This window comes from Triturus cristatus, chromosome 8 (genome assembly GCF_964204655.1).
Source record: "Triturus cristatus chromosome 8, aTriCri1.1, whole genome shotgun sequence".
In the NCBI taxonomy this organism is placed as follows: domain Eukaryota; kingdom Metazoa; phylum Chordata; class Amphibia; order Caudata; family Salamandridae; genus Triturus; species Triturus cristatus.
In genome coordinates, this window is record NC_140591.1 from 969,186,398 (window position 1) to 969,207,921 (window position 21,524).

Sequence of the window (21,524 nt, forward strand, 5' to 3'; positions counted from 1 at the left end):
GGTGTCAGGTGGGTGTGCAGAAGGAGAGGCGGTGGTTGAGGTATGTGGGTCTGGCGTTGTTGAGGGCTTTTAGGAATGTGTGAGGAGCTTGAATGTAATTCTTTTGTTGATTGGGAGCCAGTAGAGGTCTCTAAGGTGACTGGTGATGTGGCTGCGACGGGGGATGTTCAGGATGAGTTTAGGGGTGACGTTCTGGATGTTCTGCAGTTTAAGAGTGTTTGCGTGGTGCAAGTGTAGAGGAGGGTTGCCGTAGTCGAGTCTGCTTCTGACGAGTGCATGGGTGACCATTTTCATGGAGTCTGTGGGGATCCACTTGAAGATCTTCCGAAGCAGGCAGAGCGTGTGTAAGCAGGAGACGGCGTTGATTTAGCTGTTCACTGAGATCAAGCAGTTTAGGATGATGCAGAGGTTTCGTGCGTGGTCAGTGGGTGTGGGTTCTAAACACTGCGGGCCACCAGCAGTCGTCCCAAGGTGAGGGGTGGAACCCAGGATGAGGTCTTCAGTCTTTTCTAAGTTGAGCTTGAGTCAGCTGTCCTTCATCCAGATGGTGACCACCTTCATCTCGTCGTGGAAGTTACACTTGTGGCCACTGGTAGGGGGTCCACCAGCACCTTCACCCGCAAGACACATGGGTGTCACTTGACGTGTCCTACACCACGCAATCTGCAATTGCAATGGATTATGTTCTGACTTTGTGCGTCCCAGAGAGTGGCAAGACGTGGGTCCCTTGTTCACTTTGCCACTAGATTCAAGCTAGCCTGGCTGATGAGGGGTGTTACCCTGAAACCGGTCCCAGGATGCTTGTTTCCGGTCCAGGGATGACCTGGCATGGCAGTTCGGCCTGGACTGTTCCCATGAGGAACAGGGTCAAGACTGATTGCATATGGCTGGGTCTGAACTGGGGTGGCGAAGTGAACTAAAGAACGTTGATGGATTCAACCCAGATCTGAGACTGGGGGTGAGTGTCTGAAAAGTTTCAGCGCTCCGTCCATCGTCTCCTTGTGTGTGCTATCTCCTGGAAGGCACAAGTATCACCAACTTGTAATAGATAGTAAGAATTCAGACTTATTTCTTCGCGCATCCGTTAATATAGCAGCCACTCTATACATAATCCTACAATTTCTGCTGCCTATAATCATTAGTATACCACACCTGGTCCTAGACAGGTAGCAGTGTTCCATATTATGCTCTCTTCGTGCTGCATTTCCCTCCCCCCAGGCACCCCAAAACTATTCAAATCTTATTTCCAGCTATAAGAAAAAAATGAGTTGTGGTGTATGTGTGTCGGAAAATTATTCCTCCCTAGTTGCATGCTTCACCTGAGACTCCCAAGCACATGTATTCTGTAGCTGAACATTCCACATTTTACCTTTTAAGTTACCCCTTTTCCTCTAAATGTGCCAATCTTCTGACTGTTGAACCCCCAATTGGCTAGAGGGGTCATCCACCTCCAGTCTGGAGGCACAGTTACCCCATTCATAGCAGCATCATGTTATGTGTTCTGCTGTCATAGTTGTCACCACAGGCTCTCTTCCAGCAAGTCTAATGTGGAGACCTCATCGGAGTAGTCTTATTTGGCAGTATTCTTCTGATCCTTGTTTGAAGTTGTATCTCATAGATCCTTGTAGCTACCACTTTCTCCTTTCCCTTCGTGGCTTGCTCAGACATTGGGTGTCCATGAAGCTCCCTCCTTCTCCGGTGTGTGCACCAAATTTTTTGCTCCCTTTGTGTCTGTTCCTGGCCTCCATCCCTTGGCCTACAAGCAGATTCCTTTCAAGTCCAGACTTTGTCTGGAAAGGCAAAAAAACATAGACACCCTATGCATACTAAGCCTGAGCTTTTCTGGATACAATAAGGGATAATTAATGTCTCGTTTACATAGCTCTTTTTAACATTGTGGAGAGGATGTGGCTTAATGGGCTAAGCTGTCTAAACTTTGGAACTGGGGAACTGGATTCTTGTCTCTGCATCGGCTCAACAGCCTGTGATTTTGGGCAAATCACTTGATCTCCCCATGCCTAAAAACAAACAAATAAAACAATGAATGTGTCCTTGAGTAATGTAACTGGTGCTCAAGTAAAGCACTCCAATACCTTTGGGTTGAGTTTGTGCTAAATAAAACTACTAAAAAAATAACATGCAAGAGGGCATGCCTCTGACATTGTAACTAGGCTGTATAATCCTGAAAAATGTGTCTTATTTTCTTGCGTGGTCCAGGGCTATGATCCCACACCATCTCCAGAATGAGATTGCAGTCCCAGAAACTCAAGACCCTGGCCACCATAGGTCTGGAAAGTGCACAAGGCACCGGCAGTCAGACATATTGGTTTAAATGAATTCAATTTTAGCACTGCAAGTATATAAAACAGTCGCTCAGCGCCATGCCAGCAAAGCCCATCATGATATAGCCCCATAGCTATGAATCTTTCTTCTTTTTTAACAAGGTATTGTACTGAATCTGAGACAAGCCGTTGCAGGTAATTATTGACTATTCATGAACAACTGAAGACTGACAAAGGTATACAATTAAATGTGAGGCTAGGCCATTCACCTGATTGTTATTTGGTGGCTTTCCCGATGGTTATACTTTTTCATTTTAGTAATTGTGACCCCTTTGACCTGTTCTTGCCCTGAACTTTGGTGCCCCTAGGAGTACTGCGAACTGGGGGCCTTGATCATTCCTATTTGGTGAACATATCGAATGGGATGGGACTTGATTACTGCATGATTGAGGAAAAAAGGATTTTTTTGCCTGAAAGAGGCTTGAGTTGTCCGAATTATCGAAAAACAGGTATAACTCACCACGGAACATTTATGTTGTTTCTGTCACTAATGTTTGGAAGGTACATCCTTGTTTTTCATGAACTGGTTTATATATAACTCTCTTTATTTGACACAATTAGATATTTGATAAGGTTTAGTATTAACTTTGATGGTAAAAATGGTTGCACTAAATTGGCACTTAAGATGAAATACATGATGGATGTAACTACATTATTGATGTGATAATTTGCACACATCGGAGGCTATAATGAAATACATGACTGTTTTAATTACCATGATGATGTGATACTTTCCACAGGATGTTATCGCTCACACTTGATAGCACTGAGAATAATCCATGGTTGTCAGCACCTTCGTCCTGATGATGGTCTTGCAAATTATGGATCAAACCGAAATGTTGACTATTTCTACTGACAGGACTATCCCCATGTGTATGACCTACAGGTTCTTTGTTTATCCAAGATGCTGATGACTGTCCAAAACGTTTCATATTTTTGCCCAAATTGTTAAATGTGTGTGTAATATTTTATTTCTTTTTTTTCTCAAAGGGTGAAACTTTATCTCAGTGATTACGTAAACATTAAAATAAGTATAAAGTTTTGATATTCAACATCTTCAAGCTCTTGCTAATGTATGTTGAACTGTGTAGTGGATACATTCAATGTATGCCATGATTGATTTTTGTGGGCAGCTCTAGTATAATTGTTTACTAAATGATAGCTTCTGGGGCTGTCTAATGCATTTTAAATATTTGATCCAAACCCTGCAGGCAAACTGGGTAGCCCTAGTTCGAGTTGAATAGTTAGCCAAACATCACAAAATGGCAAACACCAAAAAATACTAATATATTATTTTCTTTAACTTGTCTGAAACCATTTGATGCTCTCAACGGTTTGTGTTTGCAGTGCTATGAGCGAGCACATCCTTCCCTTTTGGTCACCAGATGTACGGAGCATAATTTGTGATTCCCTAACAGCAGTTTTTTAGATATCTTCAGATATGTAATAAGAAAAAAGTTACCTACCTGTAACTGAAATTGCCAAGAATTGGTATCTTTCAAAGATTCACATGCGTGAATCATCCCAGTCATCAGGTGGGAGTCCCACGGTAATCATAGTGAGCATATACAATGTTAAACATAGCCAACAAACCCTTAATATATGAACATTATTAGCTTATTTACATCATTTTAGAAAGGATCAAATTCTAACTAATGAGGAGTTAGCTCATAGAACACCACTGTCTCAAAGGCTACCATACCTCAGATTTCTCAATACAAGAGTGAGAGGGGTTTGTAAGCTGAGCCCAAATCTGAGGAACAGGGAGGACCGCATGTGAATCTACGAGTCTGGATAATATCATTTACAAGTAAGTAGCTTTTTTCTTCTCCAAAATTGGATCTTTAATAGATTCACATTTCAATAAGACTAGCAAACAGTGATTTTATATTAAACAATCACTTCCAGATGATGGGTAATTAATTTAAAAGAAGACTCGCCTTTATTGAAAAAGATGGCACAAAACCACTTGTCTAACCAGCATCCTTCTGTGGTGTAGAATCCAAGCAATAATGCTGTATACATGTGTGCCTATTTTCTCAGGTTGCTGTCTGTCAAATTTCCACTATTGAATCCAGCGATCAAGGCAACTAATGCAGATACACTTTGCGTAAAATGTGCTGAAAAGCTTGTTTGTATAGGATGGCCTGCTTTACTGTGACAATTTATTATGCCAGCAGACACCCAGTGTACCATACCCTGCTTGAAAATTTGTTGTCCTTTTCTGGGAGGACCATAGCTAAGAGCAGCTGATCTGATTTCCTGAATCTGCTTGTCCTGTCTATGTAACATTTTAGACATTGTCTAATGCCAAGTGAATTAAGTGTTTTCTACTGCAGTGCTGGTATTTTTAAGAAAGCCTTAAGGATTATAGGTTCATTGAAATGAAAATCAGAGAGTACTTTAGGGAAAGTGTGTGTATTAGTTCTTCAAATGACCCTGTCATTCTGGAACTGCAGGTAAGTTTATTTTATTGAAAAGGCTTGAATTTTATCTACTCATCTTGCAGAGGCATCTTGCAGAGGTTAATGCCAATAGAAGAGCCACTTTTCAAGAAATAAATTTTCGGTCTGTTTGTATAAAGGCTCAGGAGGACTTTTCATAAGCTTAGAAAGTATGGTGTTGAGTTCCCAAGGAAACGGTGGATGTTTCATCAGTGGAAAAACTCCAACTAGTCTATTCAAGAAGTCTTTATAATTCCGTTGGACAAGAGAGCAGATTGATTTTGTGCTCTTCTGTAGCGTGAAATAGCAGCCAAGTGGACTCCAATGGAAGCATATCTCAGGCTTGAAAGCAAAAACTGAAGAAAGCACATAGGAACTTGATACGAAGCAAAAGAAATCTGGTGCAAATTCTATTGATTACACCAAATAGAGTGAGTGTTTCCATTTGGCTATGTAAAACGAATTTGCTAACCCAGGTCTGACTTTAGCTAGGATTTCTCTGCAGTCATCTGAAATATCTAAGCAGTAACATTTGTATTCATGAGCCGCGCTTTCAAACTTAGCTGGTTCTGGGTGTAGTACTTGGCCATTGGTGCATGAAAGCAGACTAGACAGAGGTGGCAACAGTAAATGCAGAGAAAAAGCTCTGTGGAACATTACTGCGATTGGGCGAACAGTACTATCCAACATGGTTCCCTCTTTCTCTTGATGAGAACTTTTGGGATTAAGGGAAGAGTGGGAAAAGCATAAGCAAAAGTTCCCGACCACTGTATTGAAAACACATTCTTTCAAGTGCCCTGTAGTGTATGCCTGTTGGCATAACGGTGGCATTTCCTGTGCTGATTGTCTATAAAAAGATCTAACTTCTTTTTGCCTCAATCTTGAAATATCTTGCTTAGCTGGGTTTGCTGTAAACTCCCATTTCATTCCATGTATGTTCTGCTTACGGCAGCGGCTAATGCATTGTCTATTCTGGGAACAGGCTCAGCTGTTAAATGAATGTGGTGCTTGATGGCCCAATCTCATAATCTCTGATTCTCCTTGGATAAGGGAAGAGACAGAGTACCTCCTTGCACATTTTTGTAGTACATAGAAGTTGTAATGTACGTAGGGATCAATACAGAACTTCATTTTATTCTCTGGAGGAAAGATTGCAAACCTAAAGTGAAGGCCCTCATCTCTAGAAGGTACATGTGAAATGACGCCTCGTCTGTCGGTCTTAGACTGCTTACTCCCAGATCCTGTAGATGAGCTTCCCAGAAGTCCTTGGAGGCTTCTGTTGTCATCATATAGCAAGGTTTCTGCTGAGGGAAGGTTAATACTACTGTAGTATTTTTGCATTGAGTCCACCATGGTAAGCATTGCCTCATCCTCTGTGTTCTGGAGATAACGATGTCAAACAATCCTTGGCTTTGAAATCACTCTTTGCCTGGCTCTTCTTAGAATGGTTGCATATGCATGCGGCAATTTGAGATTAAATGAATGCATGATGAAATCAACCCTAAAATAGATTTGGACAGTCCCACAGTACAAGTCTTCTCTTTTAGGAACAGCTATGTAAAGCTGGTTAATCGTGTTAATTGATCTTTGGATGGCAATGCTTTGCCTATGTTTGTGTCCAAAGCTGCTCCCAAGAATTGCATATTCTTGAGGGGTATAACATTGATTTGACCTTCTTTAGCATTACACTAATTGTTGAAAATGTTTTAGAGTGGCCTTCACGGAGTTCTCTGCAACCCGGAAAAGCTTTTCCTTGACTAGCCAGTCGTTGAGGTAGGGGAAAACTTGATGTACATGTTTTCTCAAACGTGGAACCACTGGGGTCACACATCGTGAAAATTCATGGGACTGATTTAAGGGTGAATGGAAAAACCCTGCATTGATTATAGGCGGCCCACCAATTTGAATCAGAGATATGTTCTGTGTTTTGGATGGATGAGGATATGAAAGTACGCTTCCTGTAGGTCTAGGGAGCACATAAAATCTCCTAAAATAACTATTCTTCTTCCTGGTGTTAGTGAAATGTTTAGAAAGGAACTGTGGATGCAGGAACCGCTGACTGTTTCTCATATTGTATTCCGATTGTGCTCTCCAAAGCCATCGTTATCTGGGTCTTGGTATTTTATGTTCAGTTGTGTAGGGCTATGCACTGGCCCAAACATTCCATCTTCAGACTTCTGAATCAAAGAGGTGTTGTGTAGGATTTGGAGACCCTTTGCTCTGAGACTTGTGTTCCAATATTAAAAGAGTCTGGGTACCTCTCTCCGAGATTAGTATGATATTTGATGTCTTGGTGAGGCATAAGAAAAGTTGACAATGAAATTGATGGAGACTGCTTCATATACAACTATGTTGTAGTTGACGGTGGAGTACTTGGCAAGATAGATGTCAAGAAGGTGATAGCAGTTGACAATGCTATAGATAAAGCTTTGATGACAAAGTTAACGTCAATGGTCTCATAGGTGCGATCGCCGTCAACACTATAGTGGATGCTCTTGTAATCGTCATTGATGATGTTGACTGTGCGTGTATGATCTTCTTTGGCAAAGTTTAATGGTTCTTCCACGACGAAAATATAGTCAACAATAATTTTGGCAATGACATTTTCATTGAGGGGCCTGACAACGAAGGTCTCACATAAACTATTCATTTTTGTCAAGTACATGAGGTATTTTCATCTTTGGTGTTGGTGGTTCAGATGCGGATTTGGATTTTGGCTGGAGCAGGATTATCTCTTCTGATAAATAACTTTTGTCTTTGGCTTTCTTGTTTACCTACTTTGGAGGTTCTTATAAAGTAAATGACATTCTTTCGTACTTGGATGTCTTGGGCCTCTGTAATCTGAACGTGCCCATTTTAGGTGTTTATTACGCCTTTTTTTGAGGCGGCGTCTAACTCTTCATTAGAGTATGGAGTTTCCTAACATTTTTTATTCTGTGCCCATATCAAAATCCTTCCCTTCATGTCTTTGACGGTTTTAAGGGAAAAGGTGTGACCTAGCTTACATTACTTACCCTTATGGTTAGGTTACAGGCAATAAATACAGTTTTTGTAAGCTTCCTCAAACTGAAGCCTTTTCTTGCTACAAGTCCAACAAGGGAACAATTCTAGAATCCATGATTGAGTTCATTAGCTCTTTTTATATTTCTTCATTATCAAATCAGAAATTCCAATACATGAACCTACATTGATAAAACACCCCACCAACATGTTGTATTTCAGACATGACAGATATTCTTTTTCAGTGATTCACTGATATTAAATGTCCTTGGACAAAAAACAAAAAAGATAAGAATTAACTCTATTAAGGCTTCACAGTTGTTTCGTGCAGTATCCTGTAATACAACTTCACTGACTTCAATGTGAATCATTGTCTGCTTGTTCTTAAATATCAACTGTTTGTAGATCAAACCTGTCCAAAGATCACACAGTTCTACATTTAACTAATAGTATTACGTGGGGGTGGCATCACAAAACGGGCCAACTAATTGTCTAGGTGGCTTAATAAATCAGCACACAAGGAATTATTTCAAGACTCCATACACTTTCCATACACTTTCATTAGGTCCCTCCAATCTTTACATTTAAGTTGCAACACTTTAAAAACAATTCTGCCTTCTACATAAACCTGCACTGTCAGTCGAGAAAGAAGCCTAGGTTATGCTGTCCATGTCGTGCTCTGCCCAATGCTGAGTAGGTCCATGTATTCACCCTATTTACAAGGGTGCACAAATGGTAAGAAGGCACCTTCCAGACCACTATGTGAACAAGTGATGCTAATATATATATATATATATGTGCCTCATAGTGATTAGTCTAGATATGACCAATGAATTGAAACTAAAGAGTGTGTTACTGAAATGGTGGGTCAACTAATAAACGCCCATTACTGGAAAGAACAGTCATCACCATCTCGGGGGAACCGAAAAGAGAATTTCTAGATTCATGTAAATTTGAGAAATGTATATGCTTTGCCCATTCATAGTCAATTAGACTCTGTAGGGTCTGGTCTAACATCGAAATTAAGTGTCTGGCTGAAACCCTTATGATGTACTGATGTACTCAAGTAATGTTCAAGAACTTTCATTCCATTTTTGTGATGGGGAGGTTCTGTGTTTTATTACTAATCACATCCTTCCCACTACACACAATAATGTCACTGTATTATCATTAGCAATAACCCTTATTTTGGAATTGGATTCCTAATCTGAGTCCAATAGGATTTGGAAGGCTCAGTGTCTTTTTTTTCAGAATCTCATCAACAATCGGGACAAACAAATATGATCCACGAAATAGTAGGTTTAAGAGATGCATTTTTGTTTCTGGACTAAAGTTTGACCCAATAAGCCAGGCTATGCAGCATAAATGAAGAGTAATACTGAGCTGAAACGTTGGATAAGTTTGCCTTATCCAATGAAGTACAAATGCCTGCCTCAGAGGCCTTTGCCTTCCTTTCAACTACACTTTTACACAGAGTCCTAGGAAAATATAAGATTAGATTCTATATTGTATCCCTCTGGAATCTACTGAATAAACAAAGCTTGTGAGCTGGCTATAGGCAAACTCACGGCTGCCTGTGGCTGCTTACCATCCCGCAACGTCTCTGTACTTGCTCTCCTTATCTGGGGGAACATTCAGCTGAACTATTGTTGAAGAAATGCTTATGAGTCGAGCAGTATATACAACTATTGTCTTAGATTTGTTGGGTTTTGAGGAGCAACTTTGGACTTGTGCTCCCTCAAGGGTAGCACTTATTGGACTTGCGAAATTGTTTTTCACAGGTTTCAAGACAGTCTTAAGCGATGGCAAATATTGTGCAATGTCAAATACTGTCTAGACTCTCACTGCTACTAAAAGTTTCAATGAGGAAGTGGCCATTAACCTTCGTTTCCATATGCATAGTGACCCTTTGATGGTAAGCTGCTCATTGGCTGTACGCCTCTTCGGGTGGGGATTCCATCTGGTAATTGGTCCATGCGTTATCCACATGCTCAACTCTGCCCTTCGTCATGATCATGATCCTCTGGCTCCCTCCTTCTGCTGTTTTGGTGCCGTGTCTACAAGGATGTGTTAAGTAAGAAGAGGTCTTATAGGAGGTGACTTGAGGTATCCCTTCTGAAGGATAGAATGTCTATGCATAACCGTACCTTTCTAGAGAACGGGAAAGCAGCACAGTTTTATTGAAAGTCGTAAGAGAATGTTAGCTCTATGGACAATGCAGGATGCTTTTGTTTAACAGAATTCAAAATAGTTGTGGAAATATGGGTTGCTGCAGAATCACCAGTTTCAGAAACCACAGAAACTGTTCTTTAAGAATAATTTATTTCCAGCTATGTGTCCCCAATCTCTGGTACATTTGGTCGTCTCCGAGTCAAGTTCAGTCTTTTATTAACTGACGACGGTCAATTCGATTTTTGTGGCGAGTACTACTTTTGAGATTAGGCTGAACCGGCAACCTGGAAGCATGTTCCTTTACCATCGCGTCAGGAAGGAGGGGGTTATTCACTCGATGGTAGTCACTGCATCGATGCATCTGCATATTTTCCCAGGAAACAAGTGTCTAAATCTGAAACTGGCGGGTAACAAATGACAAGGGATGTTCACAAGTAAGCTAAAAAGACCCTAAAGAGTAAAACCGTGCTAGTCAAAAACAGGGGAAGGAGGGCACGATTTGACAAAACAAAAATAGTCGCTGTAAATCCAAAAATATGACCAGTCAAAAAAGATGCAGTCGAGAAACCACTAACTATTTTAAGCCTCACTCCCCCCTCTTCAGACGAATGAATGAGCTTTTCTTCGGAAAATTAAATGTTACATTTCAACACACACATAACATAATGCAAACGTGCATGGTTAAGGTCACAAACATTCAACATTTCGTGCAATGCAAAATGGTCCCACTCCCAAGCTCCCTTAAACATAGCATTCGACACCGATGAACTCTTTGCCCCCCAAACAAAGCACCCGCAAACATTTGCCTAGTGGCGGGGGCATTCGGGCTTGGTTTCTGAGACGCGAACTCACTTGATTCCTGCTGTGAAGTGGCAGTGGCTGGCAAGGTGGCGCTGACAGGGCTCCCATTGTCGCTCTTCACAGATGGATGTGACGCGTCGCTCGCGAGCTGCTCCGGGATGGCCTCTTCAGCTGGGGGCGAAGCGGGAACAAAAGCCTCGTTAGTCTCCAATTACAATAGAGATGGCCGCACAGTGTGGGAATGGGCGTCCTCTGAATAAGCAAGCTTCAGACATGAAATTAATTAAGAAATCCCTTCCTGAGAGACTCGCTAGAGGCAAACAGTGGACAGTCCAGATGGAACGCTTTCAACTTTTTCGGGCTCAAATGTCTGGCATTGAAAACATGCTTACGTAACAGGTGCTAAGGACCGCATCGGCATCCAGGCACGATTTCTTCAGATTGCTGACAAAAATATAAACATCACATGAACAAACGTTCCTAACATTTTCTAAAAAGGAGCAATTAACGAAAATGTTTGTGCAAACGCAGTGGGATATTTATTTGCATTCTCACAATGAACGACACGGAAAAAGAAAATTCTGTCAGCATTTTTTTTATTTTTGTTCCTGAGCAGTCTTTTTCGTATTTCGCTCAAATGTAGACAACTACCAGAATAAAAATATCAACAGATAAATACGCAAAAATTCGGGGTGGGATAAGTCACTGAAATTTGGAACCAGACGCCTCGGGGCATATGTATCAAACGATTTTGTATTCGCAAACGCTGCGAATCGCAAAAAAACAGCGTTTGCGAATACAAAATCGCAAAATGAGATGTATGAGGCATTTCAGCAGCCCATTCTTAAGGAATCGCTAATTTTGCGATTTCTTAAGTTTGCGTAAGCATTTAAGAAATCGCAAATTGCGATTCCTTAAATGCTATGTAACACGCACCCAAGTTGTGCGATTTCTCCTTAAGAAATCGCAAATTACCACCAACTTCAAGTTGGTGGTAATTTGCGATTTCTTTGAAAAATGTAATTTTTGGCATTTTTCAAAGTGCCATGTGGCGCACATACATGCCCTTAGGGCATGTATGTGCGCCATATGCGCACACATGCTGATTTCAGGGGTGCATCAGGGTGTCATCATGACACCCTTGCACCTTTGAAAATATTCTCAATTTGCGATTAGCAAATAGCGATTCGCAAATTGAGAAAGACTTCCCATTCCTTGCTATGGGCCTCCTGGCCAATAGGAATGAATGGGAATGTATTCCTTTATTGCGATTTCGCAATTTGCTAATCGCAATTAAGGAATTTTAAGAAATCGCAAAATTTGTGCAAATTTTTAGATACATCCCGTTTTGCAATTCTCAAATAGCGATTCTCAAAAAATCGCTATTTGAGAATCGCAAATGGAGATGTTGATACATATGCCCCCTGGTTCTGGCTCAGCTCAATGTCCTCTGAGAACCCTAGTCCCAAATCGAGCGGAGCTTTCATGGAAGTAGACGTGGCAAGAACTGCCAACCCTAGAACATGGGGACCCAGGTTCGAAACCCGGCCTCATCTCAACATTCCATGACTCACCTTATCTCTCTGTGCTGACATATATGGGTAATCTGTGTCTGTTGTGATGCGCTCCTGTGTATTTGGGCCAGGTTTACACTGCGATAAACTGTCAAAAATGTGGGTTCTGCCTGTCACTCACCATATATGCCACAAATTAAAGATAAAAGCATTAACCTTTGATGCGAGAAAAATATACACATCTTCTCCTTCATTATCACATGACAGCACCTTTAAATACCGAGTTCAGGATGTGCGCTTAACAAAAGCCTCTTGTGTTTTATTTAAAAAGACAATAATGTTGCTTTATCTATAGTGATAATTTAATCCACATACATATAGGATGCACATGACAACTGACTCGCCTCAGTTCACTAACAGCATAGTCATCAAGGCGGAGGGACATGAACGTTCCTAAGCTCATGTTTAAAAGCTCTCCCTTTTAATCAATGCTTCTTAATGCAGTGATATCATCTGATGTATTTAGGTGAAAGGCTTCAACAGGTTATCAACATGTTAAAGAAATGCACTTTTTTTAAATTTCAGAGAGACTATCACATTTTTACTCGTGCCCTAAGGTAAATGTAGTGTGCGCCCCCATGCATAGTTTTCTCATCAATAATTTTTTAACAAATGTTGCAATGATATTACTAATGATGTCCCAGAAGAGGTTATTACTTATGTAATGTGTGGGGTAATTAGTAGTGCATTGCCATGGTAGGAGTTATAGTTACCTTACGCCATGAGTTATAGTTTCTTGAGATAACTATACCTATTGAATTTTTATTGTTTTATGTGTGTAAAATCTGAACCTAAATATAATATCCCTGTAACCTTTGATTTTCTACTGATTTTCTAAGTTTTTAAAAATTCTATTTCCTAACTATAAAGTCCCTGGAACATTTGTTTTTTTCAGTGAATTTCTACGTTTTTTAAAAAGCTATTTTTCTAACTATAACGTTCTTGTGAATTTCTAGTTTTTTTTAAACGTAAAGTAATATTTAATTACCACACATTAATCCAACCCCAGCCAACCTCACGCTGCGCACAGCGTTTGGCCATGTGCAATGGGGGTTTGGCTAAAAGGCTAGGCCCTGTTACCAACCCCCCCATAGGCAGCCAACTCACAGACCCCTCACTGGTGAGCTTTTAGCCACGGGGAGCGCATCCGCCAGGGTCCGTGCATAGTAAGGGAAAGGGGGCATGAGGCACCCCTCCCTGGGCCGCTTTTGGCCCAGGAGGGCCCTCCGCCAGGGCCCAGCAACATATTTCAGCGTGCGCGCCACCTCCCCAGGCCAATTTCGGCCCTGTGGTTCCCAACCCCGGGACCTGCACATTTGGTTAGGGAGGAGACCAGCAAACCCCATCTCTGGGAAATGGTGCTTTTTTAGGGGGGGGCACGTGGCCCCCATTCCTAGGCCTATTGTGGCCCCTGGGACCACCACTATATTTACGGGGAAGGGGAAAATGCGCCTCCCCTCACCGGGTGATTTTGGCCCCAGGGACCCCATCTCCTGGGGCTTGGCTATACTGCAAAATGGGGGAAGGCAGCATGCAGCACCCCCTCCCCGGGCCGATTTCGGGCCCGGAGACCCCATTCCCCTGGGACTGGTCTATTGAAATGGGGAGGGGGAGGTACACATCCCCCCTTCTCGGGCTGATTTCCGCCCCAGAGACACCATTCCCCAGGGCCTGGCCAATGTCCAAAGGGGGATGGGGCTGTACGCCCCCCCTCCCAGTGCTGATTTTGGCCCCCGGGGACCCCATCCACCAGGGCCCAGCCAACAAAGAATGGGTGCTCTGGTGCCCAGCTAGGGCAAACACTACACTATGGTTGGGGGCCACGGGAGGAGACCCAAGTCCTCCGTGGCTTCAGACAGCATCCCACCTCCAGCAGGAGCTGGCATTGCTCCCGCCTGCAGGGAGCAGCTAAAAATGCTTCTTCCAGCGGGCAGAAGCAATGTTTTCATTCGGGGTGGGATAAGTCACTGAAATTTGGAACCAGACGCCTCGGGGCATATGTATCAAACGATTTTGTATTCGCAAACGCTGCGAATCGCAAAAAAACAGCGTTTGCGAATACAAAATCGCAAAATGAGATGTATGAGGCATTTCAGCAGCGCATTCTTAAGGAATCGCTAATTTTGCGATTTCTTAAGTTTGCGTAAGCATTTAAGAAATCGCAAATTGCGATTCCTTAAATGCTTTGTAACACGCACCCAAGTTGTGCGATTTCTCCTTAAGAAATCGCAAATTACCACCAACTTCAAGTTGGTGGTAATTTGCGATTTCTTTGAAAAATGTAATTTTTGGCATTTTTCAAAGTGCCATGTGGCGCACATACATGCCCTTAGGGCATGTATGTGCGCCATATGCGCACACATGCTGATTTCAGGGGTGCATCAGGGTGTCATCATGACACCCTTGCACCTTTGAAAATATTCTCAATTTGCGATTAGCAAATAGCGATTCGCAAATTGAGAAAGACTTCCCATTCCTTGCTATGGGCCTCCTGGCCAATAGGAATGAATGGGAATGTATTCCTTTATTGCGATTTCGCAATTTGCTAATCGCAATTAAGGAATTTTAAGAAATCACAAAATTTGTGCAAATTTTTAGATACATCCCGTTTTGCAATTCTCAAATAGCGATTCTCAAAAAATCTCTATTTGAGAATCGCAAATGGAGATGTTGATACATATGCCCCCTGGTTCTGGCTCAGCTCAATGTCCTCTGAGAACCCTAGTCCCAAATCGAGCGGAGCTTTCATGGAAGTAGACGTGGCAAGAACTGCCAACCCTAGAACATGGGGACCCAGGTTCGAAACCCGGCCTCATCTCAACATTCCATGACTCACCTTATCTCTCTGTGCTGACATATATGGGTAATCTGTGTCTGTTGTGATGCGCTCCTGTGTATTTGGGCCAGGTTTACACTGCGATAAACTGTCAAAAATGTGGGTTCTGCCTGTCACTCACCATATATGCCACAAATTAAAGATAAAAGCATTAACCTTTGATGCGAGAAAAATATACACATCTTCTCCTTCATTATCACATGACAGCACCTTTAAATACCGAGTTCAGGATGTGCGCTTAACAAAAGCCTCTTGTGTTTTATTTAAAAAGACAATAATGTTGCTTTATCTATAGTGATAATTTAATCCACATACATATAGGATGCACATGACAACTGACTCGCCTCAGTTCACTAACAGCATAGTCATCAAGGCGGAGGGACATGAACGTTCCTAAGCTCATGTTTAAAAGCTCTCCCTTTTAATCAATGCTTCTTAATGCAGTGATATCATCTGATGTATTTAGGTGAAAGGCTTCAACAGGTTATCAACATGTTAAAGAAATGCACTTTTTTAAAATTTCAGAGAGACTATCACATTTTTACTCGTGCCCTAAGGTAAATGTAGTGTGCGCCCCCATGCATAGTTTTCTCATCAATAATTTTTTAACAAATGTTGCAATGATATTACTAATGATGTCCCAGAAGAGGTTATTACTTATGTAATGTGTGGGGTAATTAGTAGTGCATTGCCATGGTAGGAGTTATAGTTACCTTACGCCATGAGTTATAGTTTCTTGAGATAACTATACCTATTGAATTTTTATTGTTTTATGTGTGTAAAATCTGAACCTAAATATAATATCCCTGTAACCTTTGATTTTCTACTGATTTTCTAAGTTTTTAAAAATTCTATTTCCTAACTATAAAGTCCCTGGAACATTTGTTTTTTTCAGTGAATTTCTACGTTTTTTAAAAAGCTATTTTTCTAACTATAACGTTCTTGTGAATTTCTAGTTTTTTTTAAACGTAAAGTAATATTTAATTACCACACATTAATCCAACCCCAGCCAACCTCACGCTGCGCACAGCGTTTGGCCATGTGCAATGGGGGTTTGGCTAAAAGGCTAGGCCCTGTTACCAACCCCCCCATAGGCAGCCAACTCACAGACCCCTCACTGGTGAGCTTTTAGCCACGGGGAGCGCATCCGCCAGGGTCCGTGCATAGTAAGGGAAAGGGGGCATGAGGCACCCCTCCCTGGGCCGCTTTTGGCCCAGGAGGGCCCTCCGCCAGGGCCCAGCAACATATTTCAGCGTGCGCGCCACCTCCCCAGGCCAATTTCGGCCCTGTGGTTCCCAACCCCGGGACCTGCACATTTGGTTAGGGAGGAGACCAGCAAACCCCATCTCTGGGAAATGGTGCTTTTTTAGGGGGGGGCACGTGGCCCCCATTCCTAGGCCTATTTTGGCCCCTGGGACCACCACTATATTTACGGGGAAGGGGAAAATGCGCCTCCCCTCACCGGGTGATTTTGGCCCCAGGGACCCCATCTCCTGGGGCTTGGCTATACTGCAAAATGGGGGAAGGCAGCATGCAGCACCCCCTCCCCGGGCCGATTTCGGGCCCGGAGACCCCATTCCCCTGGGACTGGTCTATTGAAATGGGGGGGGGGAGGTACACATCCCCCCTTCTCGGGCTGATTTCCGCCCCAGAGACACCATTCCCCAGGGCCTGGCCAATGTCCAAAGGGGGATGGGGCTGTACGCCCCCCCTCCCAGTGCTGATTTTGGCCCCCGGGGACCCCATCCACCAGGGCCCAGCCAACAAAGAATGGGTGCTCTGGTGCCCAGCTAGGGCAAACACTACACTATGGTTGGGGGCCACGGGAGGAGACCCAAGTCCTCCGTGGCTTCAGACAGCATCCCACCTCCAGCAGGAGCTGGCATTGCTCCCGCCTGCAGGGAGCAGCTAAAAATGCTTCTTCCAGCGGGCAGAAGCAATGTTTTCATCTGTTTCCCTGGCCGCTTCAGTGCGGGCAGGGAAACCCACTAAAAGTCCGCTCCTAATCGGTGGGATCATTTTTCATGATCCTGCCCGTTGGGAGCAGACTTGGTGTTTGCTCCAGGAGTTTTGAAATTGCTCCAGTCAAGCGAATTTCTATGGCTTTTTAACTAGCAGTCACGTTTGCAGAGTGGTGGAGAAAAGGGGCTTGGCCTCCAACCAGCTCTCAGGAATTCTGCTGTGTAGGACTTACAGGAGGGCTTTTTGGCCCCCCAAGATCCCTCAGGAGTAAAGTGGACTTCACCCCCAACTAGTAGTGCGCCAGAAGGAGCGTTGCAGAGTGGTGGAGAAAGGGGGGGCGTGGCCTGCTGTCAGAACTCAGTAATCCTGTTGTATGGGACCTACTGAAATTAATAGGAGGGCTAGTTGACCCCCAAGGACGTCCTTTAATTTATAATTGATTTAGGGAGGGGGGCTGTGGGGCCTCCTCCCCAGGCCGATTTGGCCTGTGGACCCCATCCCCCGAGGCCCAGCCATTTAAAAATAAAAAAGGGAGTGCCCCCCCCCCCTCACAGGCCATTTTTGGCCGGGGCACTCCATACCCCAGGGCTTGGCCTCTCGTTGGGGAACGCGGGAGGGAACCTCAAGGCCCCCGCGGTCCCTGCCGGCTCCCGGCCTGCTGCGGGAGTCGGCATTGCTTTTGGGCAGAGGGAGCTGCTAACATGCAGCTCCCTCTACCCAAAAGCAATTCTGCTTCGCTTCATGGAAGCAAGAGCATTTTCCAAGCTCTCGCTTCCATGAAGCAAAGCAGGGTTTGCTATGGCACTACTCCCGCCAAGCAAACTGCAATGTCCCAGGGGTGGGCACCCCGGGACATTGCAGGAGCCGGCCCTGGGGGGTGGCGGTTTCCAGGGCCATGAAGGGCTCCTGGAAGGGGGCCACCCCCCAGGGCCGGCACCCCTCCCATCTTCTGTATAGGCCCGGGGCAAGGGGTCCGCAACAGAGCCCCGCATGTACTTAATTTGAGCCCCGGGGAGGTGGCGGTCCCCAGGGCTGCAGGGGGGGGCGCGTGGCTCCCCACATCGCATATAATTAGCCCCAGGAAGGTGGCGGTCCCCGGGGCTGCGGGGGCTCGCACGGGCACCCACATATATTTTGATCATTGCCCTCGGGACCAGGCCCACCCGGAGGCTAAAAGAAAACGAAGTGCGGGAGACCGCGATTCATTCTTTAAAAAATATTTCGGGAGGATTTGCGGATCCAACGCGAATTCCGCTGAAAATAAAAAATATATATGCTTTTGTTGTCCCTGGGGCTCCCTGTGGGAACCCCTGGGCCAGGCCTAGAGGGTCAGGGTGCTCAGTGGTTGAACATGGTGCATATCACCCTGTACATTATATATGCACCATGTTCTATCACTGAGCACAAATGTCACTTTAGTACACATCACTGTAAGCTTCACCTTGCTTTGACAACCTTGTCTACAAATGTGCCAGTATACATAAATGCTTTCATTTATATAAAACATGAGAATACTCATCAATTTGCATCAGTGTTATTTGCTATGTGTTCCATGGTTTCTTTCGGATATCATTAATGAAGGTTGTAGAATAATACATAAAAGCAATAATTCTTTCAAAAAGAAATAGTTTGTAAGCCCGACAGAACCACTGTTTTTGTTTATATATCCATACCCAGGTTCTGAGGGACACAGGGTCACCCCATTTTTGTTTAACTTTGACAGACATTTGCAGCAGATCTGGATGCCACCGCTGTCTTGCCAATTCTGGAGCAATGAGGATCATTTTTGCTTGACAATTCCAGAGTTTCAGTAGGACTACAGGTATCAATGGAATCGGAAGAAAGGCATTAAGTAATGTCCTCCTCGGTTAGTTCATCAAATGGGCATTGCCTAATTAGCTGGGTTACAGAAGTTTGAATACAAAGTCTTGGAATTTTTTGTTTTGAGATGTTGCAAAGGGATCTATCTTTGGATAGAATCAATCTATGAAGATTTAATGCAGAATATTCATGTTTGGAATCCACCCATCACTTTCTTCGTCAGAATTAACATAAATCAGCTTGATGATTTAGGATTTTTGGTAAGTGTATTGCTTCTATTGTTAGACCTATGGCCAAAGTGCAAAAGCAGATTTTCTGCGACTCTAATGAAAGAGGTCTTGATCCTGTGGCCGCTTGCTTCTTTAGATAGTGCATGGTCTTTATCTAGCCTATTTGGATAATAATTCTGTATGTTTCAGAGATGGTAGGAATGCCTTGTGAGATAGATGGGCTGACCTTAGTTCTAGGTAACTGATGCAACAAGAAGTCTCCTTCTCTGGCCAATGGCCTTGCACAGAAAGCTCCCAGATGAGCTCTCCATTTAAGAGAAGTGAATCTGTCATACCAGTTTGAGCTGAAGGTTCTTGTTGGAAAGAGGCTCCTTGAAGTAGGTTTGCTCTCTTGCATCAACAAGAGAGAGATTGGCTTGCAGATATTTATATGTAGAGATTGTCATCCCAATTGTTCTTCTGCGGCCACTGATCTTCCAGACACTGATGGACAGCAATTAAGTCACAGGCCCTAGTAAGCTGTAGAGCTGACATTTTGTTGAACTATAAGTCTTCAGTAGAGGATCCTTGCACTGTGTTTCATGTTGATCAGAGTTAAGACAGAACCTTAATGGGAGATCTGTTCTACTTCAGAAAGCTTATTTGTAGACCTAGATTGAGCAATGACTATGTTATGTTCCTACTTCAAACCCGAGGTACTTCCTGTCCATGATATTGGAAAGAGGAAGTTGGTGACATATCTTTATTGGCATATCTTAATACATTCTGCATCGCATAATAGTTGTCCAACAGTTGTCATGATATCTTCTTTGCATTTGAAATGTTACAAAAGTTGGTGTTATTACATTGCATCATTGATCACCGATTAACATTTATAAGGAAGGTATGACAGATACGATGTATGTCAATTGATTTTGCCCCTTCCGTCCATTACATGGCTTAGGAACCAAATGTATTTTCCTATATCCGTCACTCCAGCAGTGTAATGTGTTTCCCTTGTATGTTGGGATAACCACGTTTGGACAGGAGATGTCGCCGCCATTCAAGAATCATATTTAGTGAAAAATTGAGAAAAGATAACTAATAATAAAATGACTAACTACTTGGCTTAACTAGTGCAGATCCGATTGTAGATGCGTATCAATGAGACTTGTGATATATAGTGGGGAGGTTCATCTGCTCAGGGGCCCGGATGGCAGCAGGCAGTCCCCATGCAGATCCCTCCCATCCAAACGGCAGCTACATTTCCCTACACCGTAGCGGGGGGGGGGGGGGGTTTGGGGGTCAAGGGGCCTCCTCCGCCCATCAGGCCTTACGAATTCACTCAAACACCATCAGGTGGGGTCCCCCTTCTTCTTTGTTCTAACCCGGGGAGGGCTCGCTTTCTTCATTCACGCTACTTGGAGGGCTCGGGTACTCACAGGCATGTAGTGTGTCCTTCCATTGTTCCGCTATTGGGCGTTGTCGCAGCCCCCTCAACTCCTTCTTATGCAGCGCTCTCTCCTCGGCCCTAGCCCAGTTAGTCACCTCCTGACTCCAAACATTCAGCTACGGTCCCATGGGTGATTTCCATGTTATCGCTATATGCCTTTCGGTGAGCGTAAGCGCCAGGTCTACAAACCTGTTACCCACCTTATGCTTGGGCAGTCGGGGAAGAGCCCCAGCAAGCAGACCTCTGAAGTAAGGCCAAGTGTATGACCAAGGGGTTTTATTAATTTTAGACAGTACTTCATAAAAAAAGATTTGTAGGATCCCTAAGCCCCAGGTCATGTGCATAAAGTCTGCATCTTCCTGGTTACATCTCGGACACCTCCTCGGCTTCCCCCGAAGGTAACAAAGATCAAATGCGGCGTCAGGTAGGTCATAAGCACATAGTTAAATTGAACATACTTCAGTTGTGTCTCCCGCGATACCCTCTTAGGGGACTCTAGAACTCTACTCTATTCCTTGTCTGTCAATTCCCTTCCCAATTTCCTCTCCCATTTTCACCGCAGCTTCAGTAACGGAGCCAAAGAGGCCTCACGCAGGGATGCATAAAACCTTTTGATTTGGTGTTCCGCTGTTCCCAGGGTAATCAATGAGTGAAACACCCCATGGGATTCCCAGTTCCTCTCTGTTCAGGCCCCATAGCTGCCCAAATGCTTGCTACAATACTTCATATGTAAGGAACTGGCCTGGTGGCAAACCACGCCCCTCCACTAGTTCCGGAAAGGGAAGTAAAGTTTTCTCTTGGTAGCAGTCCCCCACATTCTCAAGTCCCACCTCTGTCCAGGGTGTCATCTGCTCCTCAGTAGTGATCGTCTGTGGATCTCCGTGTGGCAATCTCACCAGGGGTAGCTTCG

General features: G+C 43.8%; 1 protein-coding gene across 2 annotated transcripts in view; it reads right to left on the bottom strand.

Annotated features, from left to right (window-relative positions):
- OFD1 (OFD1 centriole and centriolar satellite protein) overlaps window positions 1-21,524 on the bottom strand; it is a 449,276-nt gene that overhangs the window by 58,430 nt on the left and 369,322 nt on the right. For both annotated transcript variants that reach the window (XM_085622492.1, XM_085622491.1), the window contains exon 19: window positions 10,811-10,930. In XM_085622492.1, coding sequence (XP_085478618.1) covers window positions 10,811-10,930 — 120 coding nt within the window. The remainder of the gene's footprint in view (window positions 1-10,810; window positions 10,931-21,524) is intronic.